General features: G+C 47.4%; 1 protein-coding gene across 1 annotated transcript in view; it reads left to right on the forward strand.

Annotated features, from left to right (window-relative positions):
• The first annotated feature begins 247 nt into the window (after positions 1–247).
• Drgx (dorsal root ganglia homeobox) overlaps positions 248–22,972 on the forward strand; it is a 32,005-nt gene continuing 9,280 nt past the window's right edge. The window contains exons 1-6 of the mRNA XM_021182532.1: positions 248–386; positions 785–903; positions 4,689–4,786; positions 5,994–6,095; positions 8,887–9,065; positions 9,152–9,264. Of these exons, the coding sequence (XP_021038191.1) occupies positions 870–903; positions 4,689–4,786; positions 5,994–6,095; positions 8,887–9,065; positions 9,152–9,264 (526 nt within the window). The 5' untranslated portion in view covers positions 248–386; positions 785–869. The remainder of the gene's footprint in view (positions 387–784; positions 904–4,688; positions 4,787–5,993; positions 6,096–8,886; positions 9,066–9,151; positions 9,265–22,972) is intronic.

Raw genomic sequence — 22,972 nt, forward strand, 5'->3', positions numbered from 1 at the left:
GGTGATGATATTGGTAGCTGTTGTTTTTATCTTCGTTTAAAGGAAAAAAAAGGGAAAAACATTCCTTATGTTTGCTGAGAAGTGACGGATTTTTTTTTTTTACACCACGTGGGCCATTTGTAAGGCCCAATAGACCTATCCAAGTTACTCGCTGTAGACAGCGCTGGAAATAATCAGATTAAGGCCAATTATGCGTGAGATTATAAAGGCGAGTGCTGAGCGGCGGCGCGCGCTGTAGACAGACAGCAAGACATCTGGCCACTTCCCCAGTCACTTCTCTGGTCCTGCGGGCGCCAGCAGCGCCAAGCCCCGCCCGCCGCCAGCCGAGCCCCGCGTGCGGACTAGAGGCGAGCGCACTCCGGCCTTCTCGCCCGCCTCCCGCAGAGGTAGGCAGGGTTCCCGTGCTGCTCCCCCGGCTCCCTGCTCTGGGCCTTGGGACTCCACCGGCTTTTGGCCCGAGCTGCTGCGCTTGCAGATGGCCTCGCGCGATCGCCGGACCCAGCTGCGGTGGCCAAGTGCAGGGCTTGTGGCTGGGACCCCTGAGAACCAGGAGCCAGACTGTGCCCAGCTTGGTGAGGGCGCGGTTGTCCAGCAGCAGGACCTACGCCGAAGGCTGACCGTAGGGTCGTGGCTTGGGACGGGAGGTGCAACCACTTCTCCCACCATCCCGCGGTGGCCCCAGGGGACCAAGGGCTTCGGGAAGGGCTTTGTAGGAGGAGCACTCCCCATGATCCTCGGGGTGTGCGGGCAGGAGACTCAGGCTCTATTGCTGTTTGCTTTGCAGCCAGGCCGGAGCCACGCACAGGCACAAGTCTGCCAGGCCGCTACCAGCCCTGGTCCAGCCATCAGGGCCCATCCGACCGTCGGCGATGTTTTATTTCCACTGTCCGCCACAGCTAGAGGGTGAGTAAGCGCCGCTTTCCCGGGCTGTTTGGCCAGGCCAAGCTAGCCAAAAGGGTCGGGCCACAAAAGGGTTGATAAGTGTTGGGGTCTTCGCCCCACAAGGTGGCAGCCTCTTGGCAGGGTTTAGGGGCACCCTTAGCCCCCCCTACATCCAGCTCCATCCCTCCGCTCGGGTGCCACCTGCCTCCCACCTCCCTCTCCGCTGCCCCGGGGCTATGGGTGCCTCAGGGACGCCTGGTCCTCCCAGCACAGATGCTGGTGTCACGCCTCTAATCGGGGCTCCTCCGCCCAGGGGGCCCCGCATCAATCTTTCACGGTGTTTTGCTAACATCCCAGAAAACCAAAGGAAGTTGAACTGCCCGCTGAGTCCTGGGCTCCACTACGTGTCAGGAAGGGCCTGGTTGCTGGCCTGCTCTCACCCCTGGGCGTTGGCAAGAGTGCTCCGGGATCGCACACGAAATTCTGGACAACTTAAAGTCAGTTTCTAGCGGCAAAGCTGTCCCAGGATGCAAGCTCCCTGATAGTTACCTGTCAGGAGTGTCCAGGAATAGTTTCATCTCAGCGATTTACTGAATTTCTGACCACAAATGCCCAGCTCGTCAGTCCCCAGGACCAGGGTCTGGTTGTTTAAGGTCTCTAGACCTTAGTGGGGAAATGCCTTTCCCTATTCCTGGTGTGTTTTCTTCTCCCAGTTGTTAAGTGGGGCAGGGGTAGTGAGAAGTGAGAGAAGCTTGCATCCCTGGGTGTCTCTAGCCAGGGCCTGGGGACCAAAGGGTAAGTTCTTCTTCCCAGCAGTGATCTGTAGCAGGTGTACATACGCCCCCCTCGTCTCCCCTCTTGTGCTGTGGCTTGGAGGAGACACTCAAAGGTTCATAATCCCGGGACACTTGTCCCCCTTGCTGTAGGTTGCCTTGAGCAGTCTTCAGTCTCAGCCATGATTTGGGAAAGTTTGTCTTCATTTTCTATATACAAGCCCTTAAGAGTCCTGCAGAGTTTGCTAAAGGAAGCTAGTGGGGAGAAGCAGTTAGGCTCTGTATGCCTGCTTTTCAACACTAGGGAGAACCCAGGCAGGGAGGCTTTAGGGCAGTCAGAAAGGAGCGGTCACTTACAACTGTACCCCAGGCCTGGAGGAGACCCTACTGGTGGGTAGTGGGTTGTTGCTGTGCACTGTTGACTTCAAGCTCAGCACTTTTGTCAAGTGGGAAAGGAGGAGATTTGGGCATTTGGCAAGTTGTATATGTTCTGGGCGACCTAAGGGGAAACCTTTCCTGTTTATAAGGATGGGCTGCAGAAGTGACTTAGAGACTGCCCGATCCCAGGATCTCTCTGACTTGCCTACTGCTCTTAGCTTATTTACGGGCAGTGGGGAGGCGGTTCACATTTGCTACTTGTGCTCTGTGTGGGCCCTACCTTGGTGTTGACTCTGGTTGATATGACCAGGAGAGGGTGGCTTCAAGCACCTCTCATTCTTTTCTAGATATACACCTGTGTCGGTTTCTCAGGAGGGGAATTTATGTCTAGGTCAGTGTTGCGAGGGCAGGATGATGCTCTGAAGCTGGGAAAGTTGAGGATGGCTGAGGACAGACTTTGGACTCTAGGGTGGTACAGAGGAGAAAGCAAAGTGTGACTGACCTTACCTCTCAGATACTTTGCCCATATTAAATTAGTGCTGTGTGGGTCTCAAGGTTTGTTAGAACAAGAACCTACACTCTGACTAGTAGAGCTTTCCTCTCCTCTCCCAAAGCCACCCCTAGTGTGCGTTTCTTGTGATCCCATCATCCGAACCTTTTGTTCCGTGTCTCCTACGTCTTATTTGACACAGAGAGTATACCGTCACATCGTCTTGGACTTTGCATGTTTTTTTCTCTTTTACTTCATAATACATCTTTGGGACTTTCCAGTATATGGAGCTACTTATTTTCTTGTAGACTGCTGTGTAGTATTCCAGTATTGTTTTGTAGAATGTGTCTACCAATGGGTGATTTGTAGTATCCTCTTTTATTTCTTAATAGCAACATCTCCAACATCTCTCTCTCTTTCAACATCCTTTATAACTATATTCATAGATTAAAAACCTGTGCACATAAATTTTTGATGGTTCTTATTCAACTGCCTTCTAACACAGTTTCACTAATTGACACATGAATAGTGAACAAACATGCGCAATTTACTATAATTTATCAGTTCTGGGTATCATTGTGTACTTTTTTGGGGAACAAAACAATGACCATGTTTTTTCATTGTCCTGTTATGTTCTGTTTAAGGAGCTGTGCATAACTTTACCAAGTGTCCTTTTTTATTTATCTCATCTCCCTTTCTCCTCTGGTAGATTGTCAGTCTTTTTCTTGCTAGTGTGGTGAAGTCAGCTTTTGTAGGGTTCAGCTGGGAAGCATTGTGAACAGTGCACAAGCAAGGTGCAAGTGAGGAGACTTGGGGAGACCGTGACCAGAAAGCCTGAGAGTACGCTCCATGCTGACCAGTCAAATACTCTACTTCCAAAGAAGAAAGCAGGGCCTCTTGCAAAGTGGTGGAAATAAGGCGCCTTGAATCCTTCCTGTTTAGTTTCTACTGAGATGAAGAGAAATGTTTGTTGCTAAGGGTTTCAAGGAAGCATGCAATTTGGACAGGAAGATGGTAGGGGAAGCTCCAGTATAGAGGAGGGGGGGGGCAGTATTTCAACAAGGCATGTGATCCTTCAGGGTTGCCCTCTGTAGCAGACTGGATGTGGAAGGGCCTGAGGACTTAGCCTCCTAGGGATGAGGTGCTTGTGCAGGGTGCTGTTTGGATGCTGGGCCTGGGAGCTGATGCTGAACACTTGATGATTGTGACAGCAGCGCCCGTGGCAGGTGAAACGCGCACTGGTTAATGGAAACTTACTCATTTGTTTTCCTAAGAAGCCATCGTGGACTATCAAGTAAATAGTGCACATTTGGAAAATGATGCAAATGTACTTCTGGGGCCAGACTCTGCTCTGGCTTTACCCTGAGCACTGGAGGCTGCTGGAAAGAACAGCATCTTTCTTTTTCTGGGGAAGTGGGGACAGCAGGGTGTTGGATAAGGCCTGGCTACCTATTGGAATGCCCTTGGAGCATGGCCCTAGGAAGTCGGCAGGGTTTTCTACTGGTGCAGGCCTTTTGTTAATTGGTGTCTTTATAATGGATCCACTATGGTGCTGATGAGCTGTGACCAGTGGTAATTAATAATCATTTATAAACTCCGTACCTCCTTGAATTCTGCACTTCTAGGAGGAAAGAGGTGTGAAAGGCTTTCTTTCCTCCCCAGCCTTTAGTCCTTGATGGTTTTAGTAACAAGGGGAGTGAACTGGCAGGTGAGCAGAGGGGGCATGAAACCTTCTGCTGGAGGGTCCATGGTAGTGAGCGAACAGTGGACAGGGGACAGAGGGAAAGCCAGGAAAAGGAAGGTAGACGAGGACCAGAGTTTTCTCAAGCCACTGACCCCTCCTGATTCAGAGGCCACAATTTCAAAGGGAGTAGATTTGACCATCTTGGGTATTAAGGTCACCATTAATAATGTCCTATGAAATAGGGAAACGTGATCCTATAGCCAAAGGTTTTGTGGTGACACAGAACAAGAGATAGTGAAAAGAAGGGTCTCACTAGGAGAACATGGAGAAGTACTTTGGAAGGTCAGGCTCTCCGGGGAGGTCCAGGTTTGTGTCCTGTGATAGAACACCGGAGGGGGCTGGTGTGTGTGTGTGTGTGTGTGTGTGTGTAAATGAAGACCAGGGTCTCTCTACTCATTCTGCTCTCACTTATACCCTGCAGGCACTGCGCCTTTTGGGAACCACTCTACAGGGGATTTTGATGATGGGTTTCTTAGAAGAAAACAGCGCAGAAATCGAACGACCTTCACTCTTCAGCAGGTAAGGACAGATTCCCCGTGTGAGAACCATTTTCTTCCCCCAAATTCACAGATGAGCCACTCTCTCCTTGCCTTTTAAAATGAAACCAACTGTTGGGTTGGCCAGTCTTTGTTTTTCTGAATGTCTTATGCGTCTACCTGGGGAAAGGGCAGTTCGTTAACTTGGGCTTTGTAACTCCAGGTTATCAGTAGAGAAGCAGCTATGAATTTCCCCATGTGTCTTAGACCGATGGTCTGAGTGACATTTTCCCTGCCAGCAGAATGCAGGTTGGGCATTATTACCCCCAGAAGGGCAGATGGGAAAGCTGACCGATGAGGCTTCCTCCTGAGAAGTCAGTGTTGCTGGACACAGCTGCAACTTTTCCACCGGGCTTCTCCAAGCTGAGTGTCCTTAGAGCAGTCTCTTTCCTGAGCATCTGTGGGATGACCCCCACACTCATAAGGCTTCTTTGGGGCTGACTGATGGAGAGTTTTTTGGTAGCAGCCTTCTCTACTCCCATGGTGGCACTGTGGAAATTATACATGAGACTACCTTTAGACTTTTTATGCCCATGACAAAATTTAAATGTAAACAAACAGAAACATTTATGACTTGTCTATTTCTATGTCTTGAGGAAGGCATACTGTGGTTGGTAGTAGCCTTGGCTGCAGCGTCAACTGGGATTTAAAATATCATCCTGTGCATTTTTAAAAAAATCTTTAAAAAAATGTATCTTGGGCCAGAGAGATGGGTCAGTGGTTAGGAACACTGAATGCTCTTCCAGAGGATCAGGGTTCAATTCCCAGCACCCACATAGTTAAAAAAAATATATATATCTTATTTATTTATTGTGTACATGTGCGTGGATGCATTTGTGTGTACATGCATGCCACTGTGTGTGTGTGTGCGCTTGCTCATGCACAGGCATGCCACTGTGTCTATGAAGAGTCAAAGAGTAACTTGCAGGAGTGAGCTCTCTACTTCCACCATGTGTGTCTCTGGGATCAGACTCCGTTTTTTATCATCAGGCTTGGGGGCAAGCCCCGTTACTAGCTGAGACTTCTTCCAGGCCTCTGTGGAATTTTTTCAGACAGCTCTTTTCTCCATTTCCTTCTGGGATTTGATCTTTGAAACTGCTTCCTCACCACCCCTCAGCACTGATCTATGCATCCCTCCCCTTTCCTAGCCGCAGCCTCTCACCAGTTTTTTTCCTTCTTTCTTTTACCAGCTGGAAGCTCTGGAGGCAGTCTTTGCCCAAACACACTACCCAGATGTCTTCACCAGAGAAGAGTTAGCCATGAAAATAAACCTCACAGAAGCCAGAGTGCAGGTAAACCTTCTTTTAAATTATTTAACTCTCTAATATTAAAACTGGCAAACTTTTTTTTTTTTTTTTGACATCATGACTGCAGAGTGCACATTTGGCCAAAGAAAGCAAATGAAGACTATCTGTCATTTTCATGATGCACTTTAATAACATCAACATAATGTGGAATATTAGATTAGGTTGATTAATCGGTCATTCATAATTAACTAGTGATAATGTTCTACACTAATTTGTCCGCGTCTCTAAGGTACTAAATTACATCAATGCACATCCATTTCCTTGCTTTGGAAAAAAAAAAAAAAGCTGAGATGCTACTCGCAAAGCAAATCTGACCGCTCTGGGGTGAGGCTGGTCAATTGCAGAGAACCGCGATTTCAGATGGGAAGCAGGGTGGGATCTGCTTTCCAGAAATTGCATCATGCCCAACTTTTCCCCCCACACACGGACTCTGTGAGCAAAGTGGACCTGAAAAACACGTGCAATTTAAAAATCTTTAAACAGCAGCAGCAAAAGGGCCGAGCAGATCTGGGCCGGCCGGCCGGAGTGGCTGCCACTGGGCTGCATCGCTTTTCTGAAAGCTGCTTTTAAGTGCCTAGCCCGGCAGCCGTGCCCAAGTGAGCACGGGAGGCAGAGGCTCACAGTGCTGCCTCTCCAGGCCAGTTATTCTTTGAGTACAATTATATATTCATTTTATTTATGGGGTTTCCTCCATGCTGTTTCTGTTCTTTTTTATGTAGGAGCTTGGGGTTAAGACTATGCAAAGATCTAATTGTAGGAAATATAATACTTTGCTTTCTGCTCCCCTGGGTCATGTTAGTATCTCTTAAAAACCAATGGCTGAAGAGAGATAATGGAATTCTGAGCAGTAAATTGGGGGCTGTAAACAAATTATTTCCCCTATAATCAGATTATGTGATCCTGATTATTAAATCTGAACATGAATCATTGGTCATATGCGGGCAAATTAAACTGATTATTATTTGGGAATGAAAATGTTCTTTGGCCCAGACCCCGTCTATAGTTCCTTTTTTTAATGCTGGCTTGCCAATAGCTGCCTAAAGACTGAACTGCAAATTGAGATAAATGGTACAATTATTGCGCATTCAGAAGTAGGAGATCATAACTTCTCCCTGAAAGGTGCAAGGGTAAGATAGGGGCGGTGACAATTAAAGCCAGGAATTGTTGTCCAGGCTGTTGTTGGCTATTATGCAGACAGACAATGGCAGCCAAGCTAGTGCTTAGCTTCCGTGTGGGGACAGGAGCCTCGGTGGTGGGAAGGGAGATGTGTTTACATTTATACTGCTTGCTCATTCAAATATGATTAATGTTCTATAAAGCAGGGTCTTAATCGAAGCTGATGTTGTCAAACAATAACTAAATAGGGAAATAAACGACTCTATCATGCTCTTTCCTCAGAAGCAGGCGAACTGTCAGTGCAAAGTCATTAAAATATGATAATGAAAAATAGCTCAATTAAATGTTGTTATAGCTGTGACCTTCATTCAATTAAGACACCAGAAAGTGTCTGCATTTTGCTTTGCATTTAACTGCCCTAAATTTAGAATATAGATAAAATCATTATTCAATGTTTGCTGATATGTGCAATTAAAAGCCAACACAATTAAAAAAGAAAGAAAGAAAAAAAGAAAGAAACCCAGCCAAAGGAGAAAGAAAATTAAGAGATAAGGTGGGATGGCAGAGGGCTCAGCCTCAAAGACCCAGGCGTTTTCCCTGCCAGTGCACCATAGCCAAAGGAAGTGGGAGGTTGGCTCTAGGAGCTGGGGAGAAGCCTGGTCAAACCTGATTTTTAGACAGAAATTATCTCTGCGAAGAAAGAAGAGACGAGGTGAGGAGCAGGGAGGTTTCTCTGAGTGATGCGCAGATCCACGGGCTTTCGCTGTCTTCTGTGAGCATCATGAGCTGCCAGGATTCTATCAGGCAAATGCAATTATTTTTTTCCTCCCAAGACATAGGAATTGCCCAACATCAGTTTTTAAGGAGATACCAAAGTCACAGTCAGACACAAACTTTGTCTTGGCCTGACAGTAAATAGATGGGACAGTAACCGCGCTGCACTGAGTGACCAGTTGCTGTATGCCACCCGTGCACTGTGCCCAATATTTTGCATGTATGTGTTTCTAATGATGCTGAGGGGGGTGGTAGCATTGCCGTCTTTCTCTGAAAGTATGGATCCTGGTCCTTAGCCAAGCCGCTGGGCTTCAGCAGGTTAGCGAGCCTCCCTGTCTGTGAACTGGGGTTAGCAACATCCCTTGGGGATGCTGTGGACCCTGAGCCACATTTGTTAATCAAGATTCAGAATTTCTAAGCCCCAGAGACAGGGTCTCTCCAGGCGGTGCCCCAGGCGGCTGGTCACGAATTTGTTTGTGTACAATGATCCTTCAGGGCAGAGCACAGGTGTGGGCTTGCTGGAAGGTGGAGTGTGTCTTTTTTGATGAGAAGCCCCAGGACAGCATTTTGCAAATTGCTTTCACCACGATCCTGCTGGGAAAACTTCACATCAAACTCTTCTCAGACAGCTCAGCATTGCAAACTCCTACAGGACGATGCTTTCCCTTCTTGTGGGCTAAGTGCTAGATGCTTTCCGCTCTTTACTCGTCCTGGGAAACAGTCCGACAGAAGCAGTTTAGCTGGTCCATCTGCGGTCTGAAGTTCTGGGGGGCTGAGGAGAACCGAGGGTGTCGTCACGCGCCTCCTGGAGCCTGTGCTTGGGTCTTGGCTGACTCCTCCTGTCTGACCATCTGTCCCCCTTGGATGTGTTTCCTATGGGAATCAGGTTTGGTTCCAGAACCGAAGAGCCAAATGGAGGAAGACAGAGAGAGGGGCCTCTGACCAGGAGCCAGGGGCCAAGGAACCCATGGCAGAGGTGACACCACCGCCAGTGAGGAACATCAACTCTCCACCCCCAGGGGACCAGACCCGGAGCAAGAAGGAGGCCCTGGAAGCCCAGCAGAGGTAAGATTAGCTGACTCTAAGATTAGGAGTCTGGGGTAGCTCTGTAGACAGGCTGAACCTCAATGGAACATTTTTGTTTTTGACAGCCTGGGACGCACAGTGGGTCCTGCCGGGCCTTTCTTCCCCTCCTGCTTGCCAGGGACCCTCCTGAACACAGCCACGTATGCCCAGGCCCTGTCCCATGTGGCATCTCTGAAAGGTAAGATTGACTGGGGCAGAGGTGGGGTTGGTAGAGAGGGTAGAGACTGTCTGTCCTCCCTGTTGTCTTTGCTGAGCAAACTTCTGCTCCTACCAGTCACAGCAGGATCACAGGTACCACCCACTTGCTGTCTTGTTAGATTTCAAACAGCCTGAGTGCAGGTGGATGTTACTCAGTTTCATCTTAAACCAACCCAGAGCTTTTCTTAGAGGCAGCCCTTTCAGAGGCAATCACTCCACAGCTTGCAGCCACCCTCATCACAGTTCAAGGTGCTCATGAGGGAGCTCTGGGGGGTGGTGGTGGTGGTGGTGGCTGTCTCTGCTTTCAACCGGTTCCTATGTGCATCTTGCTTATTTGTGCGCCTCAAGGATTCCTGGGGCTAGAGGTCTGAACTCATAGGGCATATGATGTCTTGTCAGTGGCTGGGATTATGGAAGGTAGGAAATCTGCTGTAGGTGTTTGGTCAAGCCTAGAGCAAAGACCTTTGCAGGGCTGATCCTTGGGGATTTCTGAGGGCACTGTCCCCAGAGGAAAAGGCACATCTGGTGTCTTTGGATTCCAAGCTACAAAACAAAACAAGACAGAACAAACACCACTAGAGATGTTTAGTAAGCTTGGCAGCTGTGTTGGCCAAGAACAAGGGAAAGCTCCCGAGTGGATGTGGGAGGCTGCTAGAGGTCTGAGGGAGGGGGAGTGGGTGGTGCAGGGGCTCTTCCCTGGGAAAAGACAGGAGTGAGGCCTCCTAGGCTATAGCATGCTCATTTCCCTGCTATGTTCTTGTGGTCTCAGATGTCACTGGTTCCCAAGGGGTTCCTCTAAAGCAGCTGTGTTGGAGTAAATGTACACACATACACACGTATATATATATATATATATATATATATATATATATATACATATATATACACACACACGTACACACACACAAACATACACACACACACACACTCACACACACACACACACACTGAGGAACCTCCAGCCATATGCACAGGACACAATTACAAGCAGAGATTCCCTAATTCAAAGCTCTGATGTCCAAATCTATGTAGTGCTGTGAGCTGTACATATCTGTGTAGCCACAGTGATCTCTGTCAGCTGCAGTGATCTCTGTCAGCTGCAGGGGGCGCTGTCAGCTGCACTGCGGGTCAGTTCAGCAGCGAATAGCTACTTCTAGTAAACATGTTTCCCTCAGTGCACTCCAGCACTGTAAGTGGGAGTGATTTGCACATTTTTCCTTTCTTGCAATTTTTGGGGTGTCTCTCTTTGGTCAATAGGGCTAAATCCTGCAGTGGACCTTTGCCTGTAGTGGGGAGGGTGTAGTGGGCAAAAAGCTAAACTTCAGGAAAGGAAGGGTAGAAGGGTCCACAAGCAGCAGACGAGCAGAGGGTCAGAGCTAGGGTTGTGCTATCTGTGTCTTAGGGAGCATCCACCTTGGTGATGTCCTAAGTCAAGGGCGGGGCTGGGAGCGGGCTGCTGCTGAGTTGGACCAGCTTCACATACTCTTCTGTCTCCTTCCCTGCTTTCCCCTCCCACCCCCGCCCCTGTCTCCCTTCTATCCCTTCATTAATCCCCCCCGCAGCTGAGCTGTGCACCCCCAGAGATGGTCAAGTGCACGTTGGGAACTGAATTCCTCTGATACTGCATTGCTTTGGGGGATCTGGGATGGTGAAAACCCTGCAGAGTGGCAGAGTGGCAGAGTGGCAGAGTGGCAAGAGTCACTGTGTGCTCACTAGACACAGGCCCATCTCTGTGCTTTGCAGGGGCTTGCCTGGCAGCCTCCCGTGTCCTTGGGTACATACGCTCCTCCTGGCAGGGCAGGCTTAGGTATGGAGAAAGGGTGGGGAAACAAGACCTGTTGGGACCCATAGCATGCTGGGATGCTTCTAGAGCAACGGTTCTCTACCTTAATATAGTTCCTCATGTTGTGACTCCCAGCCATAAAATTATTTTTGTTACCACCTCATAAGTATAATTTTGTTACTGTTATGAATTATAATGTAAATATGATCCTGGAGATACAGGTTTGTCAAAAGGGATGATGGCCCACAGGTTGAGAACCAGTGTTCTAAGACAGGCAAATGTGAGAAAACTGAACTGTGTACTCTGCCTCCCTAGGCACGAGCTAGCTCTTGACTTCTTTTCTGGAAGCATGGGGCCCCTTTGCTTTGCCATTTTCTGTTTCGAGACAGGCATGGGTAAAAGGCAGAATTGTCCATCACCAGAGACAGTGATGATGCCGAGGAACCCTTAGATTTGGAATGGGCAGAGGTGGGGGTGGGGTAAGAAAAATTAGAAGGCTTTGCCCGAAAAGGGCCAGTGGCCTATCAAGCCAGCTCGTGGTGGTGGCAAGTGGGAGAGGGGACAGTTTTGCTAGAATTTCTGAATTTTCTAGAGAAGTTGGAAATGTGTTTTTCTTTGGAATATTCCCGTCTTACCTCTGAGCGACTATAAAGAAGCGCAGAGACCGAGATTTATAAGCCAGGGGCGTTTGCTTCTTAAAGCTCCGGGAGCCTGAGAGTCAGGATGGCAGCAGCCTGGGCCTCTACTGAGCACCCAGCTCTGGACTGCATGCATTCACAGTAGAAAGAGCAAGTGAGCAAGTTCTCAGGCCTCCTTCAGAAGGGCCACCCATTCCCCTCCACCCATTCCCCTCAGGAGGCTTTTGATCGTGTCCTTGTCCCTCCTCAGAGGCTTGCCTCCTGACACTGTCAGCTTGTGGGTGACGATGTCAACATGGCGTTTGGGGAGGACGATCACTGAGTTCCCAGTAGTTTCCATGTCCCAAATGTTGCCTCTGAAGTCCTTGGGTCAACACAGCACCTCCATGAATGGTATTGGTGCTAGTTGAACGGTGCCTTGCCCTTTCGGTGGTGCCCGAAGGGATGAGAAGGGTTTTTCTTTCCTTTCTCTCTGTCTGCTTTCTGAGTTCTTCTCCATGTGTCCTGTTAAACTCTTCTATGCAGATATGCCTCCCCCCACAGCAGAACACTCTCTTTGGGCTCTTGTTGGCCATCCTCTATGGCCCCATGCCCTTTGGCCTCTCTGAGCATCTGGCCTTTTCATCTCCTACAAACTAAGTCACAGGGAAAAGGAAGGAGGGAATGAACAATTATTGAAAAACTCCTCTGCTTAGTCCTGCTGAGTTCTTGTAGTGACAGTCGGTATTGTGCAAGGAGGGGATTCTGATAGATCACTAGTGGGCTGGTGCTGGTGTCGTGATGGCTGAAGTAATGTAAATTTGGCACTCCCTACTTTGATGGCTCTTCTGGAAAGGACATAGTGTTCTGCGATAGAAATCCCTGGGGTCTGCATCGCAGTCTGCTGTAAACTCAGGTGAACTCTGCAGCTCCGGAGGTGTGTTTGTGGTAACTCTGAACCAGGATACAGGGTGAGATGTCTCCTTCTTCGTAAGTTGGTTTCCGAACACTCTTGAGGTTAACACTCAGCTCTTTTGTGAGACATGGGTCAGATTCCTCTCGAAGACCGACCCTTTCTTCCCCGACTTGTCTCAAGCTGTAGAATGAAGTGAATAGCCACATCTGGACTCGGGCAGGAGGCAACTTTCTAGGGCTTGGTTGCATTCCAGGAGCCCTGGTCTGTTACTCAGTTTCCACCCCTTTTCCTGCATCTCCAGATACTGGGCAGACCTTGCTGGCTCCACTAATCTCTATTTCTTGGGATTGAACTCAGTGTCTAAGGACTCAGGCCAGTAAGGGAACTCCATCAGGCAGTTGGGAAGACCATTGTATATACACGTGTTGGAAATACATGGGCTTGAAGAACCTGTCTGGCTTTCTATGGAGGAAAAACTGAGGCTCAGGATAGGGAAGCCATTTGTTCCTATGTGTTGGGGCAGATGCTGGACTCACAGAGGTGGATGAAGAGCATTGCTAAGGTAAAGCCATTACCAAGCACCCCTCCATTGTGAGCAGGAAGCCAGACGGGTCCCCGGTGGCTCAGCGTCTGTAGCTCCCCACCTGTTTTTTGAGTGTTAAGGTAATTGAGGGGAGACATGATCCAGAAAGTGTGCAGGAGAGGGGATCTTGGTCTTCCTCTGGCCTATGTACAGTCTAAGCAGGCAGTAGCAGGTAACTCTAGATGGCAGCTTCCATAAGAAAGCAGAGGGACCAATTTTCCCTCCTTGGAATTTCATGTTGAAGGAAGGGCCTGGAACTTGGCTACATGTAGGCCCAATGTAGGCTGGAGAAGCCAACATTGGCTACCGTCTGAAAAATCCCTACATGCCGTCATTTCTGTGCATGCGCTGAAGGCTGGACTGATGAGTCTGTCTCAGGCCCAGAAGGCAAGGGCAGAAACCTCCTACTCTGTCCTCTGGTGCTGCTGCTCCGGAGCCAGCAAGGTTTATGGGCTATACAGGAAGCTCGATGGGGTGTGGAGGATGGTGAAGTGCACACCAGAAGGGTGCATCTGTGCTGGAAGGCTGGGAAACCCTGGTGGTGGGAAGCAGAGGGCATCTGGGGAGTGGGCAGTGGCAGACTTTGATGGGAAGAGGTTGTGGAGCCTCGAGTGGAGCAGTTAGGGGGAGTGTGCAGAGGGTAGGTATGAGAGGTAGTTCAAGGCTTACTGGGCCCTCTCCCCTGGCCAGGAAACTGCTTACCAGGGACAGAATGAAATAACATTCCTCCTTAATCGGTTTGCATAGGCTATCGTGAATTCCAAGCAAGGGCTCTGGAATGGCTTTGCTGGTACGGCCTGAGTTTTCCCTTTCTCTAGCCTTTTAAGTCTTAAAATTAAAAAAAGTTTGTGTGTGTGTGTGTTAGCAGAGTAAGGGGAGTGTGTGTGTTCATGGGATGGAATGAGGAGTCCATGTGTAAGGACAGCTGATAGCTCGTGGGGTGCTAGTTGAACACTGGCTGCCTCTAGTGCTCCGAGTCCTTTGTTTTCACCCGGTGGCAGTGCTGGTCTCCTCTCATGGACCCGCAGGAGAGACTGCTCCCTCCTGGAGCTTTGTTGCCATTGAGATGCTCCACCCACTGACCTTTCCTCATATCTACCATGATGCCTCAAGGCCTTAACAAGGCTTGCGGATGCCTTTAATCCCAGCACTAGGGAGGCAGAGACAGGAGGATTTCTGAGTTCGAGGACAGCCTGGTCTACAGAGTGAGTTCCAGGACAGCCAGGGCTCTACAGAGAAACCCTGTCTCAAAAAACAAACAGACAGACAGACAGACAGACAGACAGACAGAAAGGAAAGGAAAGGAAAGGAAAGGAAAGGAAAGGAAAGGAAAGGAAAGGAAAGGAAAGGAAAACAAACACTTGTAAGATGTCATGGAGTTTTCTAGGTCATGGGCTTTGCTTGTGGAATGCTTAGAGAGAACTCACACTGGGCTGATAGGCTAGCCTGGCTTACACATAGCACGGCTGGCTGATTCATGCAAATCGTCAACTTAGAAAGTCACAGGACTCTGCTTGGACAGGGAAGGTTTACAGAACAGTAACAGGTGTCCAGAGAACAACACTAAGAATTTGTGTGTGAGTGTTGTCTTAATGGACAGTTTTGTTCTCCTGTTTCATTAATGTAGAAGATATTATTAACAGCCACGTAGGCACTTGGGTTTGTTCTGGAGGCAGTGCCAGCAGTAGATACCCAAGAATTGTTCCGGGCAGGAGAGACTCGGGCAGCAGAGGAAGGTGATTCCTGGAGGGCTAAGTTGCTTAGCTCCCTGCCTCTAACAGTGATTCACAGAATCGAAAGTGCTAGGAGAGAGCGTCCATAGCGCATGCTCTGAGAGCCACAGCAAGCTCTCTCTGGGTTGGGCAGTGGCATGAGCAGAGCTTCCAAAGGGCACACCTCCTTCCCCGGGCAGGCTCATGATGGAGATTCTCCGTGCAGGATGCAGGCAGGCTTGAGGTAGCAGCAGAATAGCATAATGAAGTCTGACCCCTTCTTTCCTCTTGTCAGCTCTTCCTAGGGGGATGACCTGGTGAGGTCTGGCCAAGAAGAAGCAGGGGCAGGTAGGACTGCAGCCATTGTGATCCTGGCTACACTTGACTGGCTAAATGAAGCCTTGGGTGTGAAGTCTGTAGAGGATGCAGGATCATCACATTCAAGCATGTTGGCTCTCAGCAGTCCTGAGCCTGCCTGAGGCATGCATGAGGATAAAGGGGACACAGGGTTGGAAGAGGGCCCTGCCATGTCCCTTCTGAAGCAGTCTCCTCAGTGAGCCACCAAGTGCCCTCTTACCTCTGGCCAAACCACAATGACCAGTTTCTGAGACTAACCAGGATTGGATTAGCCAGTCAGAATTTGCCCAGGGGGACTAACCTCAGAGCTGGAGGGGGGACTGTTTCCTCTTCAGAGCTCACTAAAAAGCATTCTCCAGTCCTTCTTTAACTATGTTTTTCTTTTTTAAGATGACAGTTTTTTTTTTCCTGGAACTCACTCTGTAGACCAGGCTGGCCTTGAACTCAGGAATCCACCTGCTTCTGCCTTCCAAATGCTGGGATTAAAGACATGCGCCCCCATTGTCTGGCAGTGACAGTTCTTAGAAATGAATTTTGAGTCAGCAGTGGCAGGCCAGGTCTACAGTCATAGAACCTCAGACACAGAGGCAGGGGGATCTCAAGTTTGATGATGGTGTGTGTTCTGCTGTGAGACTGACTGCCTTAGAAACAAACAAATGAAAACACCTCTAAAGGCCATTCATTAGAAATATTCCTAAGGTATGCACTTGGGGCTCCAGGAGGGAGCTGAACACAGTGCTGCCACCTTGGTTGTCCCCCAGGGGCCCTGACTCCATGGGCCCCATTCTGGTCATGTCACCCCGAATGCAGTCAACCTGCTGATTTTTAGGATGAGATAGCTTTCCCATTGAAGTAGGCATTCTGGAACACTGTAGTCTTGACCATTTGAATGTTCTGTGTCCACACACACACACACACACACACACCCACACACACACACTCACTCATCCCACACCCCACACATCACACCACATGTGCATGCCATGGCGTTTCAGCAAAAGCCCACGCGTGTCTTATAAGATTCTAACTGCCTATCAATGTTGCAGCAACAGCTTACTCAGTGCATTCTGACGTTCCTTCACACCATGGCAAGCAAAACTGTCCATGTGTTTCTCAGAGGACACTCCCATCTCCGAGTGACACGTGGCTGAAGGTAAAGCCAATCACACTGTGCATTTTGGGGAGTCTGGTTTCTCAGACTCAGCATCATGCTGGTAAGATCTAGCCATCTAATTAAGTTTAGCTATGGATTCTCCTCGATGGCTCATAGACTTGAGAAGGTCATCTCTAAGTATACTTTGTCTCTTTTTCCCCCAGTTGTATACTCTTTCTTTTTTTTTGTCTGGCTTTGCTGGTTAGAATTTCTGGCACAGTAATTTCTTTATTATTTTATCGTTAGCTAGGTCTTGGTCTATTGCCTCCATCACCCCTGAGCTCCTGCGATCATTGCATCCTCCTGCCCCTGCTTCCTGACTAGTCTGGAGTAGAAATCGATGCTATCAGGCAGTCCTGTGTTATTCTGACTTTCAAGCCAAGTTTCACTGAGAGACAGTTAATTTGTCACACCACCCATTGTGCTGCCCAGACTGCACAGGAACCATCTTCCCCAGATCCACTGACAATCATTTTCTGGTTTCCTCAGCCCCAGACTCCCTGTTTCTTTAGATACAGGCATTTTTTTTTTAAAGATTTTTAAATTTTATTTTATATATGTGAGACACACCAGAAGAGGGCATCAGAACCCATTACAGATGGTTGTGAGCCACCATGTCGTTGCTGGGAATGAACTCAGGACTTCTGGAAGAGCAGTCAGTGCTCTTAACCGCTGAGCCATCTCTCCAGCCCTAGATGTAGGCATTTTGCGACTGCTATTGTAGACTTTTAAAATGAACAAACTCATGGCAATATTCCATCTCCTTTTTTGAGACAGGGTCTCACTGTGCAGCCCAGGCTGACCTGGAACTCACTTATGTACCAAGCTGGCCTTGAATTCACAGAACTCAACCTGCCTCTGCCTCCCCAGGGCTGGGATTACAGGTGTTTGCTACCACACCCGGCTCCATCCTCTTCCATTCCTGCTGATGGCACTTGGTCTTGTACTATTCTTGGTCTCCTGGAAAAGTTCTCAATGCTTCACGATCCTGTTTATGATCCTTATTACTTATTTGTGATGCTTAAGGCTGAGCCCAGTGTTTCACACATTAACCACGTGACCAACCACAAATCTGTAGTCTCAGCCTTTCCAGTTTCAAGAATAGAGGTTCACGTATGTTCTGGCTCAGGTTGGCCTCGAACTCAAAATCCACCTGCCTCAGCTTCAAAAATGCTGGAGTTTTCAGAGTGTGCCATCATGCCTGGCTGTCTTTCTCTTTCAAGGTGCCCTTTATCAAAGGGGCTACTCCCTTATTGTCCTTGCTTTTAAATGACAATGCAGCGTTGTGAGTGGACACAGAACACTATCAGGTGCTTCTTTGCAGCTGCCGAAATGGCCCCATGGTCTTTATTTTTCTTTATGTTGATAAGATGAATTATGGTGATTGGATTTTACAGTGTTAGACCAACTGCACATTCCTGAAGGAAACCCAAATTAGATGTGACATGGTTTCCTTTTTATAGATTGCCAGATTTGATTTGCTAATATTTTCTCTAGGCTTTTTGCATTTATTATCATGAAGAGATTGATCTGTGACTGTGTTTATTTACAACTAGCTTACAAAGTAGCAGGTTTCCCTGTAGACCAGTGGCTCTCAGCCTTCTTAACACTGTGATTGATATAGTTCTTCATGTTGTGGTGACTTCCAACTATAAAATTACATTTGTGGCTGATTCACAGCTGTAATATTGCTAAGGTTATGAATCATAATGTAAACACATGATATGGCACATATCTGATATACTACCCCTATGAAAAAGTGGTTAGCAGCTAAGGGGGTCGCGACCCACAGGTTGAGAACCCATGCTTTAGCCGGGTCCCAAGTTCTTTTGGTTGATCCATTCATATGATGATGGCCCACTTCGTAGCTTTCTTTAGAGGTTTCCAGACTGACCTCCACTGTGGCCTCACCAGTTTTCATTCTCACCAGTTGTGAACATGTGTTCCTCTTTTCCCACATCTTTACCAGCATTTGCTGGTTTTAATTTTGTAGACTCCAGGTTTTGGTTTAGCGTTACTTATCTGTAATTACCCCAAATCTTAGCACACTTGTTCTTTGGTTTTTGGTGTTGATTGGCTCCAGTATCCTCGATGGATAAAATCCAGCATGGATTTTATTTACTATCTACAGACACCAAAGTCTAAAGATTTTCAAGGGCGTTGTGTCTGTTTAATGTGCATGCCTTCCTTGTCCATTTCAAGTCACCATTAGGTTACTTATCATCCTTGATGCAATTTAAATGTTTGGCAAGTTGTTGTTTGGGGAGTGATTACAAGAAGCATTTCTGTATACGTCGAACAGAAAATATGTTCCTTCTGAGGTTTGCTGAATCCAGGAATGAATACAGTGGGCCTATTATATAAGAAACCAGCAACTGTTTTATTCTCTCATAGTTCTAAGGACTGTCTGGGCTCTGCTGGGCAGTTCTGCTACTTTTGCTTGGGATCTCCCAAGCCAGATGTCAGCTGGGACACACACACACACACACACACATATATATATATATATATATATATATACACACATACATATATACACACACATACACACACACACACACACATATATATACATATACATACACACATATATATATTTATGCATATATGATGGTCTCACTTATGTAGAGAGAGGTTTTGGACAGGAAGCCTGGGGAACAAGCTTCATTCTCTCTGTGGCTTCTCTGGTTCTAGGCTGGGCTTGAGCTGGGGTTAAGGTTCCAAGAGTGTAAAATCAGGAGATGCTAAGCCTTTCAGATCATGTCCAGGATGGGTTCCATTTTACTACCTTGTAGTGATTAGAGCCAATCCCAGGGTCAGCCCAGCCTTAGGTGAGCGGATTTCCCAGGGATTGAGTTCCAGGATATATGTTTCATGGAAAGCTTTCTCAGGAGACCAACAACCACAGCTGTAAAGATTGATCTTGTGATCTGAATTGGGATGTTTGCTTTTAAACTCAGCTTGCTTCCCAGTTCCTGCCGTCCACACTTGAAGGGTGTTGGTCATAGCTGACTAACCTCCAGATTCTTCCAAGACAATCAATTCTGCCATAGCACGAGTGCTAGAGAGTGGAAGGTAGTGGAGCTTGGGTGAAGACGGGCACTCAGGGTGGGGGAAGGGCTCCTTAGGAAGAGTTAGGGATATTGACCCTGCTCCTCACTCTCAGCTCTCTGTGTTCCTCAGAAACCTTGAGCTTTCTTGTTCATCATCTAGTATCAGCGGAGCATTACAGACTTCTCTAGAGCTAAGCATCCAGAAGTGGCTTAGTCATATCCCCATGATAAGGGCCTGGAGGGCTGGGGACTAGGAGAAGGGTGGAGAAGGAGTCGAGTTGGCTCTGAATCCTTGAGTTAGGTGACAGAGTTAAACAAGGGCATGCAAAAAGAGGCATGGACTCATTTTTCAGAGGAGTAAGGGAGGTTTGAAGGAGGTATAGAAGATTCCCAGGGGTGAGAGCTTCTTGGGCAGGAAGAAGGCAGGCACAAGACATGTCTCCTTCTTGATCCCAGGTCACCGGTGAAAGGAGGGTCATCGTGGCCACTCATAGTGGTATTAATGGTAGGTAGACATGTCTCCAAGCCTGACATGGAAATTCCAGTAAGTAGTAGGAATTGCCTTTAGGGTCAAAATGACAAGAAACAGAAGTCGAGTTGGGTTTGATAATGGATTGGACCTAGATGTCTGGGGTAGGGGACTTTATACCCCACAGGCTCTCCCACAAAGTGGTCCATGGTGCATGGGCAATGCAGAGTGCCCTAGGAAACCAGTGAGGTCCTCCAGGATTCCAGAACACAGATGTTTAGGGGAGCAGGGACCCTGAGGGACAGATCATGATCATTCCTCAGGAGGAAAGTAATTGGGTCAGCCCCCGATTCCGTTTTATGATTCGTGATTGTTGTTCATGATTCAATATTAGTGCAAGCTTCATGGGATTGTGATCAGATATCTAAGATACTAAACTTCAAAGGAAGAGATGTTTACTTCGGCCCATGGTTTCTGAAGTTTTAGCCTTTTTGTTCTGAGCCTTTGACCACATAGAACCTTCTAGCAGGAACATGTGGTAGAGAAGGGCTCCTCACCTCATGGCAACTCAGAACAAAGGGAAGGAAGAAAGGGCTCAGGGTCCAGTGTTCCCTTCAAAGATACACCCCCTACAGGTGCCACCATCTCAACAGCACCACAGGCTGGGGACCAACCTCCAGTAATTCATGAGCCTTTGAGGTAAAGTTCAAACTCCAAATTCTAGAGGGGCAGAGAACCTGACACTCACCATCTCTCCCTGTAGCAGTGGGTGAAACTGAGGTCAGCAGAGCAGTAGCTCAAGGTCATAGAGTACACCCGACTGTGGCAGGTCAAGTTAGGGACCCAAGTAAGTGTCCCTCTCTGAGACCCCATGCCAGGCTCCCAGATTGATTCTGTTTCTTTGACAGGCACCTGCTGTCATCTTCTAGCTTAAAGCCTACAGTTCATTTTCTGGAAGTCATTTCCTATGGGTGCTGATGGGTTTGCCCTTCCTACTAATCAATGGGGCCCTGGAGTGCAGGGAGCTGAGAGGAAGTGTTCATCTGGTGCCAGAGGCTGAGAGAGGCAGCCAGAAAAACAGCCTATACATGCCTCTGCATTTGCTTGGGCTGTGTTGGGGGTTCTCAGATCTGGAAGCTGCTCACATATATTTTTTTAAGGCTCTAGAAAAATAATTCAGGCAGAAACATGACACCCCCACTATACCTAAGACTGCATCAAAAATCTGGTGACAATTGTGAGCAGAATTGGTCCCTGTCTATGAATGTTTTCTGAGTAAATGAGTGGATGTCGAGACATTGGGTTCATATATATTAGAGGGTGTCAACAGAGGGTATGTGATTCAGGGTAAAGGATGCTAAAGGATCTTGCTAAAATAGCTTGATGCTCTTGGTATTAATCACAGCATGCAACTACCCTGACCATAGGGTTTCCTTCCATGAGGAGGCTTGGAATAGAAATCTTGAGACACGGACATAGGCCAAATCTCCAGGAAGGACAGAGTTCTTCTCTTTCCCCATCCCCGAGATATTCATTGAGTGTTTGCATTGCATGAAGATGGGACTGCTTGGTTCTGGTATCAGGAGTTGGACAAGGGTGCTTAAAGCAAGCTTGGAAACAGTGTGTACCAGAATGTTACCTGTCACCCACATCAGATCACATGGCCCTTTAGGAGGAAACTGTGCTATTGGCAGAGACGAGACAGAGCTAACTTAATTTTTCCTGTCAGTCTCTGCAGTAGATCAATTAAGCTGCCAAGGAGATCAAATATTTCAGACTGTATTTATTACATTAAGTATTTATGTTCAGGCCAAGCCTTTAAAGCATGATGTCATATAGGGATAGAGGCCGATTAGATCAGTTCAGCAGAATCTGCTGTAACTTAATGGAAATCTAATTCTACGTTTTAATTTAGTGTCCAGGAGGTAGTCTGTTTCCCAAACAAAACAATCCTCAGGCTGCAAACAACAAAGTTTTCACATAACGGCAGAAGTTGGTGGGCTGGAGGTAGGTAGGTTTTGGGGTGTGCTGTAGGCTTGGGTCCCATGTGACGAGATGTCTACTCTCACTGAATGGGAGATAAATCGAGTGTTCCTTGGTGAATCTCATGGCGCAGCCTCAGCTCCATGTCTATACTAACAGTCTGGTGCAGCTGAAGGCCATTAGCCATTCAGGGTCTTTGCTAGGAGCTGGAGATATAGTCTTTGCAGCTTCAGGGGATTTGAGCAACGTCTGTCCCATCATCCGCATCGGAGCAGACAGGAATGCATAGGATATGAGAAGTATCAGACACGCTATTGGTGAAAGCAGTGCCGGGTTAGCTTAGGAGATGTAGGAAATGCAACAGAACACAAACAGAAGATGACTCATAGCCAGCAACCAGAACTCGCCACTCTGAGTTGGTAGTGGAGCAACCTTTTTTCCCCCTCTGTAACTTACTGATAAATTTAAATTTATTATTAAGATTAAAAAATGTTATGTTTCTAAACTTTTTTTCATTGCTATAAATTTGTATATATCTCTGATACAAAATCAACATTCCATAGATATGTGTAAATACTCCGTATGCATGCTATTGGCTTTCTGTAATGGAGGGTTCTACATCTAAAGATTCAACCAACCACAATGAAAGAAATAGAAAATTTGTCTATATTAGCAGGCACAGACATTTTTCTGGTTACTATACAGTAAAGAATACAGCATAATTATTTTTACAGCACTGGTATTTTCTTAGGTATTTACTACAGGCTGTTTAGCAATGATTTAAAGTTTAGGGGAGGTGTAAGAAAAATGACAAACATTATCATTATGCCATTTTATTTAAAGGACTTGAGCATCCATAGGTTTTGGTATCTGTAGAAACCCTGGTACCAATTCCCCACAGATACTGTGCACAGCTGTGTGTGTTCTTTCTCTTATGTTTTCTTTCTTTCTTTTTCCTATGTATTATCTATCTATCTATCTATCTATCTATCTATCTATCTATCTATCTATCTATCATCTATCTATCATCTATCTATCTATCTATCTATCTATCTATCTATC

The sequence above is a fragment of the Mus caroli genome, chromosome 14 (genome assembly GCF_900094665.2).
Source record: "Mus caroli chromosome 14, CAROLI_EIJ_v1.1, whole genome shotgun sequence".
Taxonomy (NCBI): domain Eukaryota; kingdom Metazoa; phylum Chordata; class Mammalia; order Rodentia; family Muridae; genus Mus; species Mus caroli.